General features: G+C 38.1%; 2 protein-coding genes and 1 long non-coding RNA gene across 8 annotated transcripts in view; 2 read left to right on the forward strand and 1 right to left on the reverse strand.

The window, feature by feature from the left end:
* LOC146469707 (mechanosensory protein 2-like) overlaps positions 1-24,727 on the forward strand; it is a 36,747-nt gene extending 12,020 nt beyond the window's left edge. For all 3 annotated transcript variants that reach the window (XM_085123012.1, XM_085123013.1, XM_085123014.1), the window contains 2 exons: positions 535-2,021; positions 24,185-24,727. In XM_085123012.1, coding sequence (XP_084979138.1) covers positions 535-732 — 198 coding nt within the window. In that variant the 3' untranslated portion in view covers positions 733-2,021; positions 24,185-24,727. The remainder of the gene's footprint in view (positions 1-534; positions 2,022-24,184) is intronic.
* LOC146469708 (uncharacterized) lies at positions 1,471-24,191 on the reverse strand. Its single transcript, XR_014867168.1, has 2 exons — positions 24,020-24,191; positions 1,471-1,862 (listed from the first exon to the last, which is right to left on the reverse strand). It is a non-coding gene; the product is annotated as an uncharacterized LOC146469708 (long non-coding RNA).
* Positions 7,811-23,668, forward strand: LOC146469709 (mechanosensory protein 2-like). 4 transcript variants are annotated; one of them, XM_085123015.1, is made up of 8 exons: positions 7,811-7,884; positions 13,395-13,914; positions 14,381-14,401; positions 15,191-15,288; positions 16,004-16,076; positions 16,490-16,572; positions 18,769-18,975; positions 23,256-23,668. In XM_085123015.1, the coding sequence occupies exons 2-8, from the start codon at positions 13,782-13,784 to the stop codon at positions 23,451-23,453; spliced, it is 813 nt and encodes a 270-aa protein (XP_084979141.1). In that variant the 5' UTR covers positions 7,811-7,884; positions 13,395-13,781; the 3' UTR covers positions 23,454-23,668. The 4 variants fall into 4 exon arrangements, with proteins under 4 accessions (XP_084979141.1, XP_084979144.1, XP_084979143.1 ...); XM_085123018.1 differs by lacking the exon at positions 18,769-18,975; XM_085123017.1 differs by lacking the exon at positions 14,381-14,401.
* Positions 24,728-25,144: the final 417 nt, after the last annotated feature.

Genomic DNA, 25,144 nt, shown 5'->3' on the forward strand with positions numbered 1-25,144 from the left:
TTTTCTAAAAATAAAGGAAACCTACTATTTATGGACGTTTAATAGTTCGCTGTGTTGCCATGGAAACGGTAGTTAGCTCAACAAGACGTACGAAAATACATTCTTTCTTAGTCAGTCTTACACCATGCCAATTTTGGGCGTCCAGAAATACATAGTTTCCAAATAACGTCTTCTAACACCTGTACACTAAAAAACTGTATTCGGCCACCTTAACCTGTATCAGACATCCAAATAGAGGATTTTGAGTATTTTGCCTCATTCAATCTCCCATTTCCTTACTAGGGCTAATGCTCAGTGGGAAATTCTTGGGTTCACTTTAGGACTTTAACATACACTGCAGAGTTAACTCTCTGATCCATGCTTTGTGACCTTGGTGCTAGTGGCATAACATTCATTTATTGCTGACTAGGTGCATCAGGTGCGACCCATGTGGGCTTTCCCTGTCTGACAAATGTGAAACTTAGTGAGAGGAAATAAGAATTGCAAGATCTCTGTAATATATTGGTACCTAGCTTGCTTGTTTATTTCCTTCAGGTGATTGCTGCCGAGGGAGAGATGAATGCATCTCGTGCACTGAAGGAAGCTGCTGAAATCATTTCAGAGTCACCGTCTGCTCTTCAGCTGCGCTACTTGCAAACACTGACCACCATCTCTGCTGAGAAAAATTCCACCATCATTTTCCCTCTCCCTGTCAATTTTCTGTCCAGATTTCTTCCCAATGAAGGCAAATGACTAGATGGACAGTGTGAAGACAATAGCCGCCTTTGACTGAAATCAGTATTCTTTAAAATCAGATAATTGTCTGAATGCAACTTGGAATGCTACCATAGTTTAAGACTTGTTGTTTTTACTGCAAAGTATATATATGTAGGCTAAGGTTAGTCACCATGGTGAAATGTCAAAATCTGAGCTCATCAAACTTTTGTAATGTGAAAAGTTATTATTGTGCAAGCGCCAGTTTCAATGACCATTGATAGACTGTCATTGTTCCCCATGAATCATTAGCCAATTTAGTGCTGTACATTTGTGATGTGTAAACAAACCCTGGATGACTAGACTGGGAAGTGGGTTGAAAAACCAAGATACAGAATTTTTTTTAGCGACTTCAATGTATTTGGAAATCTGACGAGACGCATTCCAAATTGCCTTCTTGGTAGTAGTTTTCTTTTTTTCTCTTCACAAATTATTAATGAGTTTGAGAATGTTCATTTCTAGGTAGTGTCTATACAGCGTTAATAATTTTGTGGTTTTATATTCTACAATATAACCACCAAATAATTCCTGTGCACTCTCACTGGACAAATATCACATGGTACAAAATCGGATGGCTGCTATAAGACAATAACAATCCATTTGATGTTCAGGAATTTGAAGAAACAAAAAAAGAATGTTAAATTAATTTGTTTAGGTCCCAACTGTTCTATTATAATGACAGTAGACACCAAATTATGCCATGACCATCACTGGCTGTTTTGTCTTTTCCACAGTTAGGCATGAAAACAAAACCTTTCTGGCTTGCTGGCATATCAGATGATATACATCACAATACCCTTGGCTGAAAGATTGTCCTCAATATTTCAAAGTTCCCTAACAACTTTGATTTTTGGCCAACTGCTAATTTTTTGCCTAGAAAGTCTCTCAGCCTCGGGCAATATCCTCAGATATACCAACCACCTGAAGAGGTTTATTTACAAAATAATAGTAATACCAGGATACCATACTTGTAGGCCCTCTAGCGTCCCAGATATCTCATAGATTCCATGGCAGCCAATTTTCAGGAATCCCTGGGTGCTACACTGACATTAGCAGTAACATATTAATTTATTTAATGTTGTGGTTTATAACAAACTTGTTTTGAGCACCTTAAAGGTGAGTAGATTTTGCATACCATTGTATGAATAAAAATAGTAAGTAATTACCATTAAATGACAGACAAGGAATCGCTTTGTTTGGGTCAACTGTCACGTCAACAATGTGGATGTTTCAGCAACATGTCAATTGAAAGGTAGTGCATACACCAGGCCAGGGAGACTATCAAATTTTTAGTAAATGTTATTAAAGTGCATGCTCTTTCAAAATATACATTACTTCCTTAGAGGTCCACTGGAGGAATGTTTATTCAGATCATTCAGTTATTTAAAAATAAATAAATTTCTGTCTGCCTGATTCTGTTAGTCATTGGTGTTGGAATGAACCTCAAGGTAGGGTAGCTGTAGATATTAAAATTTTTTGTCTAATATAGATATATAGGTCAGCATTTGAGCTATGGACAAACTCCTGCACTCAAAATTCCCAGGGGTAACACCAGAAACATCAGCTCTTTTCCCGAAAAAGACCATTTGTAATAAACCAAGCATTGATTAGAAAAAACTACAGCGGCTGTCTTAATGACTTTTATGTATTCGAATTATAAGTTCATTTAAAGTTCGCTAGGTTATGTATTCATTTTGCTACAACTAAATTAAATAGAAATATAATAGACTTTAGTCTGACCGTATATAATATGCAATCTGTAAAACAGGAAATCTGTAAGTTGTAATCCTAAATCTGTAGGTTCTGATGAATAAAAAAAGTGTTTCAGCTTCCAGCTGTCTCTCTTTTTGTCTTTATATTGAATTCATTAAACAATCGCAGATGCGGACTGTCTGTGAGTATTTTTCTTCTATTTAATATTGAGTTCAATCCATTTTTTCAGTGGTGCCAAGTACTTCCCCAGGTACGCGTTATCCCTGATTATCATATCCCTTCCGTAGGTGTTGTTCTCCATCAAATTCGTTTTATTAAAAGTGAGGGGTGAACTCAATACACGTACAGGGTCACCTACATTTCGAGTTCGACAACGTTGAACCGTCCATTCAACAGGGTTGGACATATAAGGGTCGAAATCGAAATGTAGGCGTAAGGGGGCGAACTGGCTTCAACGTTGTGGTCAAACTCTTTCTGGGTTTGGGGCGAAACGTCCTGCCTTTTCAACTGGAACTAAAATAGAGATGGGCTGAAGCGATGGGTCTGGAAACTTGTAGTTTAACACTAGCTTTCGCGCTCCTCAGCAAGTGCCTGTAACAAGGCATTTAAAGGAGCCCATTACCCTCGCTCCTGACATATGTTCACTATTCGGAAAGCAGCGAAATTAATTTTCGAAACAGTTCTCAAAATCAATAGGTGGTTTGCAACCAATCCCTAGAGATCCAAAAGACATTGATGTAGCAGTCATGTTGGTTGACAGAGCTTTTGTTTCGTTATAAAAAGAAATGAAAAAAAAAACCTTTGGAAAAAATTATCAAATCTTTTATACAAAAGAAATGATATAAACAAAACAATTTCATGCGTTGCAAATGAATTAAATGATAGACGAGTGAGAGTTGCAAAATTCGAAGAAATATTTGAAGCAGAATTAAAAACATTAAAATTAAAAGCTATTTGCTTGCATTAAATGAAATTATGTTTGGGGGAGAGAAAAATAACCCAGAAAAAAAAACAAAATTGATAAAATAAAAAGTGGTTTAAAGAAATGAGATCATTGGATAAAATGAAACCGTCAAAAGTTGTTAGACCAAAATATAAATCTCGTCCCCAGAATAAGAGTAAAAGAATGAATAAAAAAATTAAAAGTTTGGAAAAGAAGAAAACAGATCAAGTTTCACAAGCTGAAATTCAAGAGATTTTAGATTGTTTCCATAAAATTCCTTAATATATTGGAAAGCAAGTCAAACCAGAATTGCAAGCCTTAAAAGAAAAAATAATTTAACTTTCACAAATAACGAATATCTCAATTGATGAAAAGGAAACAGCTCTCATGGGATTTACAAAGAATTTTATGACAAAATGAGTTAGTGGTATTCATCCAATAACTTTTTTCAAGAATATAAAAGAAAAAATATCAAATTTTTAAGAGAAAATAAAAATATAAAAGTCAGATTTATTCTTCATTGTAAATTGTCCTGCCATAATTTTGCGACTGGAGAAATAGATGATAGACCTTATTTTAATTCTGGGACAAAAATAAACATTGAAACAAGTAATGAAGCCAAGCTTTATAAAGAAGCAACAGATGAAATAATTGAAAAATTGAAAAACGTTAACAAAAATGGCAGCAACTGGATTTTAAAAAAAATAATCGCTTTTGAATATAAACCCATAAAAGGAAATCCATATATTCCCGGCTTCCAAGAGAATTTGCTTTGAAAAAAGCCACAGTTAATATTCAAAACAAAGATAATGAATATTTTAAATGGTGTATCTTGAGATATTTAAATCCTCTTGAGAATAATCAAGTTAGAATTGGTGATTTGAAAAAAAAAAGATAATTTAAATTTTGATGGGATTGAGTTTCCATTTAAACTTCATGATATTGAAAAATTTGAAAGACGAACTACTGATTTGACAGAAATTAATGTTTAAGGATACGCAAATAAAAAAGATTTATCCATTTAAAATTAATAAAAAAGATGCTTGCAAATCTATTGATTTGTTATTACTATCAGACGATAAAAAGAAACATTATTGTCTAATAAAAAAATCTTTCGAGTTTAATCAGTTCACAAATTAATAAACACGATGGGGAAAATATTTTTGTAAAATGTGTTTTTCTCATTTTGACAAAAAAGAATTATTGCAAACACACGCTACATTTTGTAAGTCAAATGAACCTGCCAGAACTGAGATGCCCAAGGATCCTCTTCTTTGTTTTAAAAACTATAATAGAAAAGCAAAGGAGCCTTTTGTGGTGTATGCTGATTTTGAGTGTTTTACAAATTCGATTCAGAATTGTTCTCAAAATCCAGAATCTTCTTTCACTAAAAAATATCAAAAACATACTCCATGTGGATACTGTTTGCTTGTCAGTCAAGGCTGATGGTTCAATAAAATGTGTAATGGAACCCTTTATTTATTCAAGACAGGGTGAAGAAGATAATGCATCAGAAGATTTTGTTCAAGATCTTCAAATACTTACGAATAAGATTTATAAAAAATATTACAAATTTCCAAAACAAGGAATTATGACAAAAGAAGATAAAAAAACAATTTGAAAACGAAATTGTATGTCATATATGTGGTATTGAATTCAAAGAGGGTGAAAAAGTAGGAGATCATTGTCATTTTACAGGTAAATATAGAGAAGCAGCTCATAATCTCTGTCGCATACAGAAAGTTTTGAATGATATGAACCTTCCTGGAGAAGACAGGATAAAATAGAATTAATTTTTCAAGTAATGGAAGAATTTATTTGCAAGTTGATAAAGAAAGAAAAAAAAGAATTCTCTTGAAATACACAATAAAGTGAATTTTAAATCTTCTTCATTTTTATGAAATAAAATCAGAGTATGAAAAGTGGTTCTCAGAAATTTATGAATTATATAAAGATAAAATTGATAGGAAACAACGTTTCTAATTTATAGGTTGAAAACCCTGTTATACTGTTTTTCAAAATTTATCGGAGGACACAGGTCAATTATCATTTCATCCAATAGTCTCTAATTGTAATAAAATTTGTGTGATTAAAATCATTCCCTCTCAAGAAAGATCTCAAATCCACCAGTGTGTTTTGATAGTTTTTTATAATTTTTTATTTCAGAAAATGTTTTCAATAACAAACCTAATCTGGAAATTATTCCCAATGATATTGGATTCAAAGTTATTCCACCCACTATCGTTCCAATGATGATAAGAGAGGTGGAAGGCGTATTGATTAATAAATTGATTTGCTTAAACTGTTTATAAACCTTTTTATGACACCAAAATTGCTTGTGATAAGATTTGTACAAGGATTTAATCTCTTTTAATTTTTCTTTACTCATGTTGTTATCGATATGATTGAAATAAAAAAAATGTTTTAAATTCATTGAATTATTATATATTAATATATTCAATTTAAATAAAAATGTTGCCCGATGTGAGGGTAAGTCTCCAGGTTGAACTAATGTCCTATCTAAATCATGTGAATCGTATATCTTCATCATCATCTGTTTCAACACTCAGAGGTGGGTAATCTTTATGTCTCAAAAGGAACCTCCACTCCGACAACAAATGGACGGTAAATTGTTTGAAATAGTTTCTAAACTCTAAATTTTAGATTAAAAAGTAAAAGTGACATTCAATTGTGTTAAAAATTAAATATGGTTGTCACCCACTTTCGCTCGAATGGTTGAGAAGGCAGAAATTCAAAACGAGAGGAACTTTACCAACTCGTTAGGTCGAAAAACAGCCATTCAAAGTGTTCGAGGTCATTTCGATCCACTGGCAATCTCTGAGCTCACTGGGCACCCCAACCCTACCTCCATCCAGTCCAACAGTCATAACTCCGTACAAACACAGAAGGATATGTTTGATCGACTGGAAGAACCGGGAAGATGCTCTACAGCTGTCTACAGCAGTACGGCCACAACTGTAAACGCGACGAGCGTAGAACAGCAGTCGTTCTCTAATCTTTTCAATTGTTCCAGTTTGAACTCTTGCCAGATTTAATATTAACATTAATTTCCCAAATGGCAAGTGACTTCCCATTTCATGACAATGTTAACTGTTGTTAACGTGACATCGCCTCTATTAATGGCAAAATGAGTCAACAAGACTTAAGCTAAAAACAATCAGAATAATTTTAATCGGAAACGCGTGATTGTTTTGGAAGAAGTTTGTTTTGAAGTTTCGATATTAAATTTAATCAACGCATAACCGCTATTTCAGATCTCTTAGAATTGCAGGTTTCTATTAAAATGAATTATTAAAAAGTATTGTATAAACATACCATTTGTAATGAAGATTTCCAGTGAAGAGGGAAATTTGAAGAAAATTGTTGAAATAAGAGCACTGAAGTCCGTTTTCAATCAGTAAACTGAAAGTTCAATCAACTCCGCGTGAGAGATTGAAAAGCCATTTGAATAAAGCGACCCGCCCAGTCACAGTCAGTTTTGACCAGTCAAGGGCTAGCTAGTCCAGCTCAATGTCGCAATTGTTAATTACAATTTTGGAACCAATCACAGACCGCAAAAGTGAGACAGCAACACCGCGTGATATTGACGTCTCTCGCGTAAGACAGAACTATAGGAAATTGTGGAAAGAGCGAAAGAAATGATTTGATCACTCATTGATTATACCAAACCATTGGATGATACATTTTCCAAATTGGAACCACCAATTCCATCTAAATTCTCCAATGTTATCTAAACCATTTTCACGGCGACTTTGCAACTGTCTCAAAGCAAGCGGCGTATTTCATAGATTTTTACACAAGCTGTGGAAGTTACATGCAATTTTATACAAGATGTGGAAAATTTTTTGTAATCATTTCATTGCAGTGCCAACTCGTATACTACATTTTCATCTGTTGGGCCTAAAAATATGAAACTGTATGGTTTTCAAAAATAACAGGAAAGAATCACCATAGCGTGACATTCTCAGAAAACAGAGTATCAATGATGTCATACCGCAGGGACTTTCCCGTGACATTCTCAGAAAAGAGGACATCAATGATGTCATACCAGAGGGACGTTCCCGAGGAAGTTGGTCATCAGAATGCTACATAGCAGTTCTTTTTGAAAACCATATAGTTTCATATTTTTAGGCCCAACAGATGAAAATGTAGTATACGAGTTGGCACTGCAAGAGATCATTTTTAAAAATGTTCTCGTACCGCCAACTTATATACTACTTCCAGAAACGCGTAAATTATTCATTTATCTTGAATCTCTCCCGTAAACGATAACACGGACACCCCACGTGATATGAATTGTAAAAGTGTAATTATGATTGGCCGGTGAAAATTGTGCAGCCTGAACACCTGTTTGCCATGACACGGCAATATTGTGTTCCAGTTTAGCAGGAAGGGTTGAAGGATCCTTATGGCACAAATACAACGCAGGGGAAACGGCGCCATTCAAGAAACAAGTAAGTCAATAATTAAACTATTTACGCCTTTATCGTTTGTATCTTATCGTACTAAATGTTCGCTAACGAGAAAACGTGCATTGTAAGCTATTGATATGTATATGTCGGATCAACTGGTATGCTCGTGAAATAAAGAAATAATTTCACTTGCGTTTTGTCAAAATTCTGACTAATAATTTCCCTCGCCTTTTCACGAGTATACCAATTGATTACCTTTCAATATCATGGGTGACAAATTACGCTCACAATCGTGGTCGGTTCCGTCTTGTTTACACACGCAGGCAAAAAACCCCTCGAGTACTTTATCCAACTGCTCCGGACGAACCGTCTCAGGGTTTTTCTCAAGGAAATTTTCATCACACCAGTTCTCGAAAAAACCCTCACTCAGTTAACTGTGCTCTTTCGCGTATTTAGCTTTCGTAGTCACGCGCTATGACGTACGTGGACGGATGTCTGAATTTGGGTCCATCCGAAATCACTACCACTTGCATTTGGTAGACCACTCGACTCGCGTTTTTGCTGTGCCACACCGTGCTGACGATAGCCAACCAGCTCGAAACAGCTGTCCACGGTTGCCACATTCTCTTTATTCTCGGTTTGGTCTCTATTATGTCGCTGTCCTGTTAAGTTTCTCAGGCGCAGTCCGATCAGCCTTGCAAAAATTTGAGTAATTTAGGTTTTCTGTAACGTATTTCAATACCGTAACTTCCTTCATCAGTAACATCTTCAAACGTTGACGCCATCTTGGCACTGAGATATAGGAAACGTTACCATAGCAATTTTGTAATTTCACATTAACGCTGAAATTTCGCGCCAAACTTGAGGAGTAATTTAAATCAGCTAAATCAGAGGATTCTTTTCCGAACATATTTCTCAGTTGATGGGAAGTTAATGTTTAGATTTGAACCAGAGAATCACATAAAGACAAGCAAAGGTAATAGTAGGGAAGTCGAAATTCAGTTGATTATCTTGCAAACGGCGACGCGTCGTAGTATCTTAGTAAACTGACTATTGACAAGCTTCGACAAATGATATTTAGGGACAATTCGTGAAAGTTTAAGGAGAAAAATGTTTCTCTTTGAGGTCTGATTTTCTGAGCTTAGTAGCTGACTTGCCTATTTGCTCTACGCCCTGACGAGGACCTGGCTTTGCCAGTAACATCAAAATCTAAGAACCTCATTGATATTGATATTCTGTTTGATATTCCGCAACTCCTGCACCTTTGTAAAACTTTGACGCGTATATTAGCTTTGTCTAGATGTCTGGCAGCCGGACAGGATAATTTACGCGAAATAGTCCTTTGATCCAATGCTCTCTTCGTTTGAATCGCGAAGAAGTTGTCTATTACAGTCCTCATTTTGCTGAGTCAATTTCGCTGACCGCTCCGCAGTATCTGCAAATCTCGCCATAATCAAATTTGGAAATTATTTGTGAGTTTGCGGTGTAAACTGCCGGACAGGATTTTCAAAGCACTCCGTGTCCGGCAGTCGGACAATTTCTCCGTTCCGGGTCTATTTTAGAAGTAGTCCATTAAAGTCCTCAATTTGTTGCAATTTCCGTCACCGCTCCGCAAATGCAAATCTCGGAATAATCAGACTTGAAAATTATTTACGAGTTTAGACTTAACTTCGAGGCACCGTGTCCGTGAGTTGAGTGATTTTTCAAACTCAGGACTGAAGTGATTTCATGGTATGTCCGAGCTCGCAGAATGATCGGCCGCCAAGGACCTTCGATTTCTGAATCGCCTTGCAACGAAAACAAAAATAGTATTGGATAAATCGACTCGAAATTGAGAAATTATCGCACTGCCGGACACGTAATATTTGATAATCCTGCCCGGCTACCGGATATCTAGACAAAACTTATATATATACGCGTCAAAGTTTCGCAAAGTTGCCGGGTTGCAGAAGATCAAACAGAATATCAAACGGGTGATATCAGTAAGGTTCTGAGATTTTGATATTACTGACAAAGCCAGGTCCTCGTCAGGGCGTAGAGCAAATAGACAAGTTAGTCAGCTACTAAGCCCAGAAAAACAGACATCAAAGAAAAAACATTTCTCTCCTTAACTTTCATGTATTGTTTCTAAATATCATTTGTCGAAGCTTGTCAAAAGTCAGTTTATTGAGATACTCCGACACGCCGCCTTTTGCAAGATAATCGACTGAATTTCGACTTCTTTACTATTATCTTCTACTTGTCTTTGCGTGATTCTCTGAGCCAAATCTAAATATATTTCTCATCAACTAAAAGAAATGTTCGGTAACGAATCCTCTGATTTAGCTCTCTTTGTGAAAACTTTGTAATCTTTTCAGCTGTCTTTGGTTGTAAGCGCTGATTGGTTCGATCGACTTCAGCGGGAATTCGTTGTTCGTGTCCTGTGATTTGATCAGTCATCTTAATTTGTTTAAGTGACTCCGGTAACAGTAGTCGCACTGTAAATATAGCTTTGTATAATTATATTCATATTATTTTAAAGATATTCTACAAATGAATAATTGTGTCCACGAAGGAGACGCTCCCTAATCGAGTCGTTGTGCATGTTCCTATTAAGTGCGAGAAATCGAGAAAAGAGGTTATATGTCTGTTCCATCTTGAAACGTTACATTATACAATGAACAGTGTAAAACTCGCGTTTTGATATATGTAGCGGAGTTTGTGATTAGAGTATAGACACACAATCAACTTCATCGGGTGGTGTGACCGGCACACGTGATCAGAGTCTAGAGTCCTGCCAGCGACTAATCAACGAAGTTATGCAAACTGTTTTTCGAGTAACGGACAAACAGGCAAATTTTCGCAGGAAAGGAAAACTGCCCGATAAAAAATTGGACAAAGACCGTTGAGGGTCACCTTAGCTAGAACTTTGTTGTGACGTGAAAAGGAAGCAAATATTTGTCGAAATATGTCGCCGACAGAAATCCGGTAATGACGAGTTATCGATTACAAATCGCAGGGAAGCGACAGGAAGCGACTTACATGCTGTAATATTTTGGGGTCAGGATTTCCTTATAGGATAAAGATCAATTTTGAAAGTATTGTTGGTGAAACTCTTTCGGATTATACTCCAATTTACAGGATCACAATTGCATTTGTTTAGTAGTCTAAAACTGAGTTTGCTGGAAAGTTGTTGACTCAGCTCAGGCAACGCGATGCTCCCGAAATGTGTTGAAATGTCTTATAGTTATTGTATAAAACAAATAGATTCCATTTTAATCAAAGGGATTTCCTGAAGCAGAGACATGCAAGATGACTCCGAAATGTCGAGCCCTTGTTGCATGTCTTAGATTCCCATTATTTTGCTGTGTTCTGTACTCTGATAATGCACAGAGGACGTCAAAACGAGGTTAGAACATCAGATCATCTCGCAACGTTTTGACGTCATCTGTGCTTTATCTGAGTACAGACGCAAGGCAAAATGAAATCTATTTATCATGAAAGGTGTTGGTCATCGTGGTTTGAAATGATAGATAAGTTAATCGTTTGTATCGCGATTGAGTCACAAAGATGTGGATCGCGACGTTTCGACCGCTATACTGCTGGCCCCAGTTGTTCAAAGGCCGGATAACTTTATCCAGTGGATAAGTCACTATCCAATAGTTTCAATCTGTGCAAAGATTTCAGTATTTCATCGTGTACAAGCGAATATGCACACTCTAACCTCAATCTAATTTAGGAGTGTACGAAAACCTTGGAAAACGTTTAACGTGAAGCATATTTTAGACCCCGAATAGTGCCTTATCCAGCGGATAAAGTTATCCGGCCTTTGAACAACTGGGGCCTGGTCTTCACCAGGCGATGGGGTCGACTGATTGCGTGACAGTATAAGTAGCACCTTGGTTTGTGTTGGTTGGTGCGTTTCGATCCTCTCTTAGGTTGTTGTTGATTGGAGGATTTCGATCCTTGTCGTTCAGACTAGAAATTGTTCCCTCGGCCGTCCGCCTTGGTACCGATCGGTTGCTGTGTTGTTTGATCGTGGGCATCCACGCCTCCGGAATTTTAATTCCATTATTCATATTAATGTTGTCAGGGTGAAGTCTTATGTGAATAGCCTCTTTAACCCTACGGGTGTACCAATGTGGGCCTCGGTCAACAAACTTAACCTCATCCCAGGGCGGATAGTGGCCCGTCGCCATTTTGAATGACTGGAAAATTTCTCAATTTCTCCATGCGTGATCCTAACCATTTTCACGTGTGTGCATCGCTCGCGTGTGGCGCAATCAGTTTTCTAAAGTGCGGGCCAGAACACTTTTGAGTCAAGGGATTTTCAATGAAACTTTTGTTTAGCATTGAAATTGGTTGGCCACCGCGTTGGGTAGTTATCATTGAAAACCTGCATGTCTCTGTTGAAGATGATTTTCAGACCGTATAGCGTACTACGCAATCTTAGGGTTTGTTGTCAATATACGTTACACCTCTGTGATAGCTTACATAAAGTTTATAAAAATAGGCGAAATTTACCACATCGAACGTTTAATTTATATCTCGACAACCATTCACAGCAATATGGCTGACAATATCTCATTTTAAAGTGTATAAAAAAATCTTAAAATAACAAAAATTAACCAAAACATTTCATTACATCAGAGGAAAATGTGTTTTTTCCAAGTGATATGTAATTGTACAAAGAACTGAAAGAGAAAATGATCCCTCTCGTGTCAGCAACATTCCCTGAAAATTTGGCTGGAAAAGAACAAATCTAAAATTAGTTATGATTTGTTTTTTTTCCCATGCAATCGCATCAAAACACAAAAAGGAAATGCATTTATCCATGGGAACATAACAGGTGATCAAATTACGGGGCCAATTTCGCTTGGGCAAATAAAAAAATGCTTTCAGCAAAAATTATTGAACTTTTTAAACGCAAAAAAGGTAACCTGAGGAGTATATCTTCGCATTTCAAAACCATGTGCTCGATGGCGTCGCTTCAGCTCCGTGATCGTGAATCGGAACATCTCAAACAGCTCCTTCAATAGGTGAAAGTGGTTTACCAGAAGATTTAACCGCCCATAACAATAATCAGTATTCAATATAATTTAACTAACCTTAAAAATAACCTACAGCAAATGCAATTACGCTGGAAGTCCTCGAAGCTCGCCTCAACAATGTCAGCAAAACGTCCTTCGATCCATGTGACAGAAGCTTGGATCCCATCAACCTCGATTCTCAGACCCTGGGAACGAGGTTGGGATCCCATGTGATAAACTGTTCTAATTGACACATAATTATTTCGCATTTTGATCGTTCTTAGGTTGCAGAACAAAAGTTATTTTAAAGTTATTTGTTATAAACGTAGCACGCACGCGTAATACGCAATCCGCTGGTCACTGTCAAGATGGGCCCGCAACAAAAATAGATTTTTTGGTACAACACATATGGGGACAAGCCCACAAGTCAAAACGGCATCTCGTTACTGTCTCCATCCCTATTTATGGCTCCTGCAGATATGCATGATTTTCCTGTTTTTGTTTGTTTGTTTGTTTTTTAATTTTTTGTTTGTTTGTTTTTAGATGACGTTGTTCCCAAAGTTACCGTAGGTGAGGTGGCTCTCGGGATTCTACTGATTCTCGCGGCTCCCGTGGCTCTTTTCATCCTCTTCTTGTGGTTCTTCAACTTCATTAGTGTTTCTTGGGCTTTTCTGGTTTTCGCAGTTCTGGTTCTCGTGGTTATTTGGTTACTTCTGTGTTATGTGGTTTACCTGCTTGACCTGGTTGCCGTTCTTTTGAGTATCGTGGTACCCGTGCTTCAACTGTTTGAGCTTTTTTCGCGTCTCGTCATTGCTGTGGGTAGACCTTCTGGTTCTCGTAATTAAAGTGGTTCTCCGGTTTTCTGGTTCTCTGCTTGTGCCTCTCGTAGTTCTCGTAGCTCTTGTGGTTTTCGTGGTTCTTCTGGTTCTCATGGTTCTTGTAGTTCTTTGTTGTCGTGTTTCCTCCTTGTTGCGTGGAAAACCATACATATGTGTTACAGTGACAGTCATGATGTCAGCAGTGGAGATTACACCGGAGATGAGCCAAGTTCTGAAACAAAAAGGTTCTCCAGATTGATAACTTAACAAATTATACACTTATCAATTATTTAACATGAACTGTGTTTTCACAGAAGCGTTTAAGGATTGAATATTTCAATTTGAAGTTATTATTATACAATTATTTTCTTATTCTTATTATATTTCTCATTTTTCCCCTTTGTCCAAAAAAAACTAGAGCCGTTCAGAAAAAACATATAGCAAAGACAAGAAGATGTTAACTGAAAATAGCCTGTATATTCAATATTTGTTGCGGCCTTCTATGTTTTGCTTATCTAAAAAAAAAATACTTACAGTGATACAAGTTCTATCACTCATAAATCATAAATAAACATTGAGCTTGCAGAGACGCACATTCTGTCACTAATACTAACGTAACAACACTGGTGACAATGCATCCTCGCATACAGGTTATTTATTATTACCAGACATTGTTCTTTGACTAATACATTGACATTTTCTCTGTTTCAGATGGAGCTGTTGATGACAATGGTAATTTTCTAGTTAGTCTAAGTAGTTCTAGTGTAACTGTATGACCAACAGCGTATTTTTGGACCAGCAGGTTAGGTAATGTTTGTGCCGAGTGGTTTTAGACCCGATAAAACACGTGCTGCGAGTTTTTTGAACGGCTTCAAAAACATTCCTGGAAAAGCGTGTGTCAATAGATTTCATAACAATGATGCTTTTGTGAGCGTTGGAAATTAGCATGCGAGAAAAACATTAGGTTTTAAATTAGTATGCAAGAAAATCAAATCTAACACGTGTTTTGAACTTTTCTTCTACTAACCGAAGAGGACATGGCGTCCTGTTTCAGAGCTTTTCGGAAGCCTAATTTAATCGAGAATACTACTCCAAAGTCAACTCATGAAGTGACAAAGTGGTCATTTGAAATTTTTCTGGAATGGCAGAATGGTAGGAAAAACAAAAATCCAAATGCACCCACCATTTGTTATGTCAGTTGCTGTGTTGATAATTAATTCATATTAATAAGTAACGTGCAATGTTTTTATATCTGATAATACACCGCATAATAACGAGGAATGTTTTATCAGCTGATAAAGCACCGCATACTAATAAAGAGGAGTTTTAACGATATAAATTCACTGCACGTGATGTATTATCCACCATTTGATATGTCAATGGGCTTATGAATTATGAAAATAGAATAATCCAAACATTCTTATACAGACAGGAAGGACTTGTGTAGGTACAGTGTAGTTTATGGTTGTAAACTTTTAAAATTTGCTAATAATTAATTTTATTTGAATGTTGTATTTTCAGGCGGTGGTTCTGAAAGCCGATGTGATTGTGTGCTGCCACATGTATCTCTCTTGATGTTTACTTGTACCTTGCCATTGTCACTATGTTTCTGTGTTAAGGTATGCTTGCAGATCTAGCCAAATGTATAGACAAAATAACTATGAAAATTCTAACATCTCATTCCGACGAGTGTTGGAAAAATTAATTTGTTTTTAATTGAATTTATGTTGACTTAGAGGAAGATTTTTTGATAATGTATGTACCGGATGTTTTATTTGTTTGTTTGTTTTTTTTGGAGGGGGGGGGGGGTGGGTGGTGGGGGGCAGGGAGAGTGAGCTTTTCGTTTCCCACTAATTTTTTCTGTCAGTTCTACAACACTTTTCCTTCTAGAAAACTTTATGCGATTGTAGCGTAATTATAGTTTTTTCTTCTTTTTCTCCTGATTCCTGTTTTCAAGGCATATGACTGTTGTTTGTTGTATAATCTGCGCCTTTCAAAGTTGAATGTAACGCATGGTTCATAAAGTGAATACTAAACAGTTTACCAGGGATGGGGATTAGCCTTCGCCCACTGGCCAGGCGAGTGTCAAATCTTCTTGGGCTTACAAATTGTGCTTTTTTTGGTGCAGTTCTTATTAGGACACTAGCCCATATGGTGAGCGCTGTCAAAATTTCGTTCCCAACCTGTTTTACTCTCAAATTTTTTCTTCATCTCCCTCTTGAGTTCTATTGTTATAATTGTTAAAATACAAAGTACGGAATACAACACACACTACTTTAAACAAGGTAGCCCCTCGTGTAATAATAAATTAAAACATTTGTTTAAATTAAACAGATTGTTCAGGAATATGAGAGAGCAGTGATATTTTGTCTTGGTCGACTGCTGCCAGGGGGAGCAAAAGGACTAGGTAAAATTAAGTTTTAATGTTGTTTCTTTTTGACAAGTTTAAACACCTTTTTTTAACCTTCGATAATTTAAAGTTGGAGAATAAAATTCTGGTCCTTGATGTTAAAAAAAAATATTCCTTTCCTTGGAAAATGGACAAATCATGGAATTTCAGATTTTCCCAAATTTGTTTTAAGTTCATGGTTGAAAACTAAAGAAATTTAGAAAACTTTGTGTTAACCATCTAAGATGTTCAGCCAGTGGAGCATTTCATGCATTGTTTTCACCAGTCCTCTTGTCAGCGGCTCACTTTGGCAGCCAATTTTAAGGTTATGAAATTGGGTTAAAAGTCACAAAAAATTCATACAATGTTGTTTGCCGGTTTCTGTGTGAACTCTTCTGTCCTGAAATGCTGCTGCTGTTGTTGTTTTTCAGGCATGTTCTTTGTCCTACCCTGTATTGACTCCTATCAGAAAGTGGATTTGAGAGTAGTGTCATTTGATGTATCACCCCAAGATGTACAAGTTATTATAGTGATAATTAAAATTAAAAATGACCCTTGAAAATCTCACGCTGGGCTTTACCCATTTATTGTAGATACTGTACAGCAAACCCAAGAACCATTGATTAGGCCTGTGCACTGGGTCCTACCCAAACTTTGAAGTAGACAATGAAGTAATGAAACGATTTATTGTCTTGGGTTTGAGTTTATTTATTTTACCACAAAATAAAATAAAGAACAAAAAGATTACATGTTTGGGAAAATCTGTTGGAAAATAATGTACAGCAAAGTGACACTTATGTGAAGGGAAAGAGGGAGCGGGTGGAACCTCGTGGTAAATCATGATGTAATTTCCTCATCAGATGATGTCACCGCATCGCATTACAGACAATCCTCCAAGTGACACCTAGTCTTGACAACAAGAAACCGAGAAACTAACTATAGGCTTTTATTACCGTGCCGTGTTGCCCCACTCTACACCCCTTAGATATTTTGCCCCCACCCGCTACCACCATTCAGCTTTCCTGGCAAACCTTCAATGTGAACTCCTTGTAAAACGATTGTGAACTATTGGAATAGCTTGGGGTATTCCTGCTCTAAAATTGTAATCATCTCGATGGCGTAACATTTAAAACTATACATACTTCTCAGAGCACCACCATTATTCATCATGGGTACGTCACAAAACATAATAATAATAATAATCTTTATTGAGGAAATCAATGTCACTAATAAGTGATTTACAAAAGAGTCCTCGAAAATTAAAAAGAATAAAAAAAAAAAAAAAAAAAAAAAAAAAAAGAAAAATAAAGACTAATATATGAATATGAAAATATAAAAATTAGACTAAAGACTATTTACATTTCTTACCACTCTTTTAAAACTAGCTAATGATGGGCTTTGTCTGATTGAAAGGTCTAATTTATTCCAATCGTTTGAGGCAAAATTTGTCGATGTCCAATGCCCCCAGTTCCTACTAGATGCACTCTTACGGATATTATTTTTACATCTAGTATTATAATCGTGTTTATCCTTATTGAATTCAATATTAAAACGATGAGAAAATAAGTTATTCAAACATTTGTAAATAAAAGTTGCCCTATGCTCGGCCCTACGTCTTGCGAGAGTTTTCCATTTCAGTTTATTCAAGGCCACACTAGCAGATGATCCAATGGGCAAATCTAAAATTATTTTTGCAGCTTCATTGTGTAAAGATTGAAGTTGCAACATTAGAGTGGAATTACCCCTATCCCCCCATACGATATCAGCATAGTCAAACAATGGCAGAACATAGCTGTTGAAAAACAGCAATCTAGCATCTAAAGGTAGGCAATAACGAATACGTTTAAGTAGACCCAGCTTCTTATTTATCTTAGTAAACATTTGGTCAACATGTTCTTGCCAAGTTAAACGATTATTGATAACAATACCTAAGTACTTAAACGAACTTACTTCATCAAGATCCATGTTATTAACCTTAAATGAAATAGAATCAATCTTATTCAGTCTTTGACTACTACCAATGATCATGAATTTAGATTTACTTATACTGAGCGTCAAGTGATTTTGGTTCAGCCAATTGTTCAGTTTTTCCAAGTCTGAGTTCATGTAGGACTTGATCTTGTGTAGAGATTTGTCAGAAATGAAGAGAACGGTATCATCTGCATAAAGAGTTAGGTCACAGTGTTCCAAGTAATCTGGTAGGTCGTTGATGTACAACGTAAACAATAAGGGACCCAAGATGGAGCCTTGGGGTACACCAATTTGAACACCAATTTGAACATTGTGAAGCGATGTTGTTTTTATTAATTCATGACCCGCCAATAATTTACCGGATATTCCAGAAGGGTGCTTTGCAGTGTTCCCGATAACTTTCAAAGTCAGAGAGTCGATGAAGAATTTTGAGGGGTCAGTAGGTATGGTTCTAACCCAATCTTCTTGAGCTTACCATTCAATTTGATGGGTCAGGGCGTCAACTTTCTCGGGTTTTTGACCTGAGGCCTCTCTCTTAGCTGGAACACTGGCTGTGTTGACCAACTGAAAACAAAGATAAAGGTCTAGGGTAAGGGACGAACAAAATGAAAACTTCAGGTAAGCCTTAAACCTGGCTCGCCCCAGACGGCCTGGTTAGTAAAGCAACCATTGTATTCTTGTAGATGTTTAATAATGCAGCCAACTTAGATAAGGCCTCCACTGTGTGATTTCCGTTAAGGTTTTAACAAAAGACGGTGTGACTGTAGCAGTTGGCGTTGTGGTGTACTTCCGAATATGCAATGCCACCATGTCAATAATTACAAACGTGGAGAATGGAAACCGTTCCACCCGTCTGCTAGCACAGACTACCCTGCATGATGTGCTGGGAAACAAGAACTTGAGTGAGATCTTGGATGAAAGAGAAACAAAAAGTGAGACTATGCAGGTGTGTATCAATATTTTTGTTCTTAATTAAATATACCTACTTACTGATCATCGTGCCCAAACTACTAGCTGACTTACGCATATTACCCCTAATCAGGTAAATGCAGGTGAGCAAAGGGTGAAATGGATGAAATGATCAACTTGATCCAGCCTGGATGGTGGGCTGATTTGTTACAGATCTATAAACGCAGGATAAGATTCATCCCCAGTGTTATTACCAGGCTGCGGCCTTGTACGATTCCCGCAGGAAAAATTGAATGGCACATTAGAAGCCAAGAAAAGGGCGCACTGGGGTGCTACAAACCAAATCGACTTTTAGAAGTTAGCATGTTGAGTTGAGAAATCTTTTAACCGAAATGCGAATACTCCAGCTCAATTTGTGTGAATTTGAACCTTATTATTACTCCCAAACAAGCAGCTTGCTGCAAGTTCCCATCAAGTAGAGAGATAGCCTTGACAAAGTGGAAGGGGGAGAAATCCCATAGGATTTTCTCCAAGCCAGTAAGCGACAGTGATTAACTCTGACCCAATCCATTTCCTGCAGGACCCCTTTTGTTCGGCAAAGGGGCCCTAGGGCTCTCCAAGACAAAATGTTGGTAAGAACACTGCATCCCACTCACCTGGTTGGCCCACCCTTAAAGGGACTATGTCAGATGAGGCACACGTGCAGTAGAGTCCAGTTGAGACTAATTTGCATACAACTCGTCGCATGATTTTTGCTTTTCCCCCATTGCAGAAGCTTTCAAAAATATCGCAACAAACAGCTTCTGTAATTACCAAATATTTGTAAATAAAAAACCCACTAATTTTTCGATCATGAGCATGATTCATACAGATGAAAACAGCTCCCTGAACTCTCCCAGTGTATTTGAAAAAGTTCTCTGCCTGACACTGGGTGATACTGCAAAACTTGTGTGCTTGTTACCGTTTTTAGCCAGGAAATCTCAAATGTGTTCGTGAAATTTGGACCCGTTGTCGCTAACGATGGTTTCTGGAAGACCATGGGTTGCAAAAATTTCCCTTAACTTTACGATGGTGCTGGCTGATGTGGTCGTATGCATAATGTGAACATCCCTCCACTTGGAATGTGCGTCGATCACCACTAGATACCTGTGACCCTTATATGGCCCTGCATAGTCGATGTGCTCTCTTGACCAGGGTTGACCTGGCCACCCCCATGACTCCCATGGGTGAGGGGGTGCTTCTGCTGGGGCGTTCTGATGTCGTTAGCATTGTGAACAATTCTTTACGGCATTTTCTAGCTCCGCATGATCCATGTTTGGCCACCAGATGTAACCACGTGCAAGCGCTTTCATCCTTGAAATACCTGGATGGGCCTCGTGAAGCTCAGCTACGACTTGCTCTCGTCCTTGTGGTGGTACTATTACCCCGTTGCCCCATGCAACGCATCCACTCTTTATGGTTAATTCTACTTTTCGGCTCAAATATGGGTGTAACTACACATCAAGGCAATGATGTGGCCACCCATTAAGTGTAAACAGATACACGTTTGAGAGTACAGGGTCGCGCCTCGTCCATTCTCGGATGTGACGTGAGCTTATTGGTGTGTGGTCTCGATGATCCAATAGCAAAACGTCTCTCCTGGTACAGGAACAAACTCTGGCGTAATAGACAAAGGAAGGAAGTCTACTTAGTGCATCGGCATTGGCGTTTGTCTTCCCAGCTTTATGGACAATCCTACATTCTTACTCTGACAAGGTCAGGGCCCACCGCTGAACTTTAGGGGCGGCTTATTGGCGGTACTCCCTTCGTCTTATTAAACAGCCCCTCCAGCGGTTTGTGATCTGTCTGTATGATGAGCTTCCGCCCATACAAGAACTGGTAAAACTTCTTCACTCTGAAGACAATAGCCAAAGCCTCTTTTTCAATAGTGGAGTAGCCACGCTCGGCTGTATTCAGTGATCTTGAAGAATAACCGATTGGGCGCTCCGTTCCGTCAGCCATCCGGTGGGAAAGTACCGCCCCTACTCCATAATCTAAGGCATCCCTCGCCAAGATATAAAGTTCCAGTTCTGACTGAAAATTTACTAGGAGATCTGCAGACTGAAAAGGTTCTTGGGATTTTTCGAATGCCACCTGCTGTTCAGTCTTCCAGCACCACTTTGTACCCTGCCTTAGAAGCTTGTGGAGTGGTTCTAGTACTGTAGCTACGTCTGGTAGGAAACTATGGTAATAATTCAGCATTACCAGGAGTTCTCGCAGCTGTGTGACATTCTCAGTCACTGGGGCATTTTCTTATGGCCTCCACCTTAGCTGCTACTGGCTTGATACTACTACCATTGATCACGTAACCACAGTAGGTGACTTCCGGCACCATGAAGTAACACTTTTTTTTTCGCAACCGCAGCCCAGCTTCAGACAGCTTCTTGAGCACTGCTTCTAAGTTGGCCAGGTGATTGTTGTCACCCTTCCCACTGATAAGGCTCTTGTCCATCCGCACGATTACATGAGAAATGCCTGCAAGAGGTTTTCCATTGCTCTCTGAAAAATTGCAAGTGCAGAGGAGACTCCAAAAGGCAGTCTGTTATATTGGAAAAGGCCTTTATGCGTGTTGATAGTCGTAAACGTCCGCGATTCCTTGTCCAAGGTCATTTGCTGATAAGCTTAGGACATGTCGAGCTTGGTAAACTTTTAACAACCTCCTAGGGTAGCCAGCAGATCTTCTGTCTTAGGTATTGGATAGTTGTCGAGTTTAGAAACTTAGTTTACTGTCAGTTTGTAGTCTCCGCAAATCTTCACATATTTGGTTTAGCGACAGGTACAATTGGTGCTCCTAATTCCGGAAATTCCACAGGCGATATTCTTCCTTCACGCTCTAGTCTCTCGAGCTTAAGTTCCACACTGGTTTTCAATGCATAGAGCACCGATTGGGCTTTAATATATTTCAGATTTGCATCTTGATAAACATAGATCTTCGCATTTACTCCTTTGAGGGTTCCCAGACCTTCAGCGAAGACATCTGGATATTTCGCGAGGACGTCTTGAAGTGCCGCTCGGGGGTTATCGTTCGCAATTTGAAAATTGTGTTCCAATCGAAACGAATTACTTCGAGCCAGTCTCGGCCCAGTAGCTTCGGTTCGCTACCTTAAACCATTAGGGCTTCCAATTCTTGCTGAAATTTCCATATTTTACAGGAACCATAACAGCTCCTAGCACTGGAATCTTTCCTCCGGTCTACGTGCTTAGAACCGCTTTTGATTTTGAAGTGGACCCAACGCGTCACGCAATCTTCTATACGTGGCTTCATTTAATATCGTCTTTGGCGCACCAGTGTCGATTACCATCATGTTTTTCCTTCCACATCATCCTTAAATTCATCCTTTAATTTACAGCCCTAGGGATCGTGGTTTAGACTGTATAATTCGGAGATTTAGCTTCTTCGTCTACTTTGTTGACCTTGTTGTCATCGTTGTGCATTTCCCGCCTAAATCAATGAGATTCTTCAAAGCCATTTCAGTTGCTGTAGCACAAATTTCCAACGCTTCTTCGAAGGAGAGTTCCCGTTCGGCGAACAGTCGTCGTTGAATGCGATCGTCGCTGATTCCACAAACGAGTCTATCGCGCAGCATATCCTCGAGTGTTGTTCCAAACTGGCAATGCTTCGGCAGTCTCCTGAGTCCAGCAACGAACTCCGCAACACATTCCCCTTCGAGTCGACTCCTGCTATAGAATTTGAATCGCTTGACGATTACACTTGGCTACTGCCAGAGGTGATTTTCGAGCGTCTCGTAGATCACTTTCACTTTCAAATTACTTTCAAATTCGCGTCTCCTGGCACAGGTCTTGAGTTGTAACAGATCTCGAATTAACCCGTACGTTTTGCATCCACAAACGCTTAACAGGATAGCTCTCCGTTCCGTCGTATCTTTAATTTCATTTGCGGCAAAGTGCTGCTCGAGTCGTTCCGCGTATTGAGTCCACCATTCCTCTGACTCCTTAAAATCTCCTACGTTCCCGTAGGTTGCCATGTTTTCCTCGTCGCCAACGTAATAAATCGAGGAGACACAAATTTCATCTACATACTATTTAATGATCAAGGTAAGGAATGAACTAACAAAATCATGTATTGGACAACTGGGACCTCCGATTACTGACTAGATTGTTACTGTTAGATTGATACATTACTGTTAGATTGATACATTACGCACTGGCCATGTGCGCTTTCCCTGTCTGACAAATGTGAAAGTTGGTGTGAGGAAATAGGGATTGCAAGATCTCTTTGATATACCAGTACCCGGGTTGTTTGTTTATTTCCATCAGGTGATTGCTGCCGAGGGAGAGATGAATGCATCTCGTGCACTGAAGGAAGCTGCTGACACCATTTCTGAGTCGCCGTCTGCTCTTCAGCTGCGTTACTTGCAAACACTGACCACCATCTCTGTTGAGAAGAATTCCACCATCATTTTCCCTCTCTCTGTCAATTTTTTATCCAGATTTCTTCCAAATGAAGGCAAATGACTAGATGGACAGTGTGAAGACAATAGTCGCCTTTGACTGAAATCAGTATTCTTTAAAATCAGATTATTGTCTGAATGCAACTTGAAATGCTACCATAGTTTAAGACTTTTTCTTTATACTGTGAACTACATGTAGGCTAAGGTTAGTCACCATGGTAAAATGTCTAAATTTGAGACCATCAGTGGCTCTGTTGTCTTTTCCACAGTTAGGCATGAAAACAAAACCTTTCTGGCTTGCTGGCATATCAGATGATATGCATAACAATACCCTCGGCTGAAAGATTGCCCTCAATACTTCAAAGTTTCCCTAAAAGCTTTTTAGCCAACTGTTATTTTTTTTCTAGGAAGTCTTTCAGCCTCGGGAAATATCCTCAGATATACCAGCCGCCTGAAGGGGCTTATTTACTAAATAATAGTAATACCAGGATACCATACTTGTAGACCCTCTAGTGTTTCAGATATCCCATAGATTCCATTGGCAGCCAATTTTCAGGGATCCCTGGGTAGTACACTGACATTAGCAGTAGCATATTAATTTGTGTTTTATAAGAAACTTGTTTTGAGCACCTTAAAGGTGAGTAGATTTTCCATACCATTGTATGAATAAAAAATAGAAAGTAATTACCATTAATTATGATAGACAAGAAATTGCTTTGTTTGGGTCAGCTGTCACTTCAACAATGTGAATGTTTCAACAACATGTCAATTGAACAAAGATACTGCATACACCAGGCCAGGGACACTGTATCACATTTTTAGTAAATGTTATTAAAGTGCTCTTTCAGACTATATACTAGAGGTCCACTGGAGGAATGTTTATTCAGATCATTCAGTTATGTTAAAATAAATAAATTTCTGTCTGCCTGATAACTCTGTCAGTCGTTGGTGTTTGAAAAAACCTCAAGGTAGCTCAGTTTCAATAGGGTAGCTGTAGATATTTTTGTCTAAATATAGATTTATAGGTCAGCATTTGAGCTATGGACAAACTCCTGCACTCAAAATTCCCAGGGGTAATACCAGAAACATCAGCTCTTCCCCCGACAAAGACCATTTGTAATAAACCAAGCATTGATTAGAAAAACTACAGTGGCTGTCTTAATGACTTTGATGTATTCAAATAAGTTCATAAGTTCGCTAGGTTATGTATTCATTAAATAAGAATATAATAGACTTTAGTCTGACCGTATATAATATGCAGTCTGTAAAACAGGACATCTGTAAGTTGTAATCCTAAATCTGTAGGTTCTGATGAATAAAAATGTGTTTTAGCCTCCAGCTGTCTCGTTATATTGAATTCATGAATATGAATGTATTAAACATTTATTTTTAACTGCGGATGAAAGATTAAATAGAAAAAAGATCCTCGCAGTTATTACGAACTCCCAATATGACCAGCTCCCAGTTGACTTGATAGCTCAGTTGATAGAGCACTGCACCGGCATCGCAGAGGTCATGGGTTCGAATCCCGTTGGAGACTGAATTTTTTCAGGCTTTCTTTTCGCAATTGCTTTAGTTGCCTAATATCTGTGAGTATTTTTCTCTTATTTAATATTGAATTTAATCTATTTTTTCAGTTACGCGTTATCCCTGATTCATCATTTCCCTTCCGTAGGTGTTTAGCACAAGCTGCAAGTGTGGCGAAGCAGTCTCTTTCACTGCTTGCGAATATTTAAATACAAACCTATGAAGTTT

Source organism: Pavona decussata, unplaced genomic scaffold (genome assembly GCF_977016875.1).
Source record: "Pavona decussata unplaced genomic scaffold, jaPavDecu1.1 SCAFFOLD_120, whole genome shotgun sequence".
NCBI classification, from domain to species: domain Eukaryota; kingdom Metazoa; phylum Cnidaria; class Anthozoa; order Scleractinia; family Agariciidae; genus Pavona; species Pavona decussata.

Coding starts and splice junctions, on each gene's coding strand:
- LOC146469709 (XM_085123015.1), top strand. CDS start 13,782: ATGGTTCTTGTAGTTCTTTGTTGTCGTGTTTCCTCCTTGTTGCGTGGA. Junction 15,289..16,003: donor CACTATGTTTCTGTGTTAAG/GTATGCTTGCAG, acceptor TAAATTAAACAG/ATTGTTCAGGAATATGAGAG. Junction 16,077..16,489: donor AGGGGGAGCAAAAGGACTAG/GTAAAATTAAGT, acceptor GTTGTTTTTCAG/GCATGTTCTTTGTCCTACCC.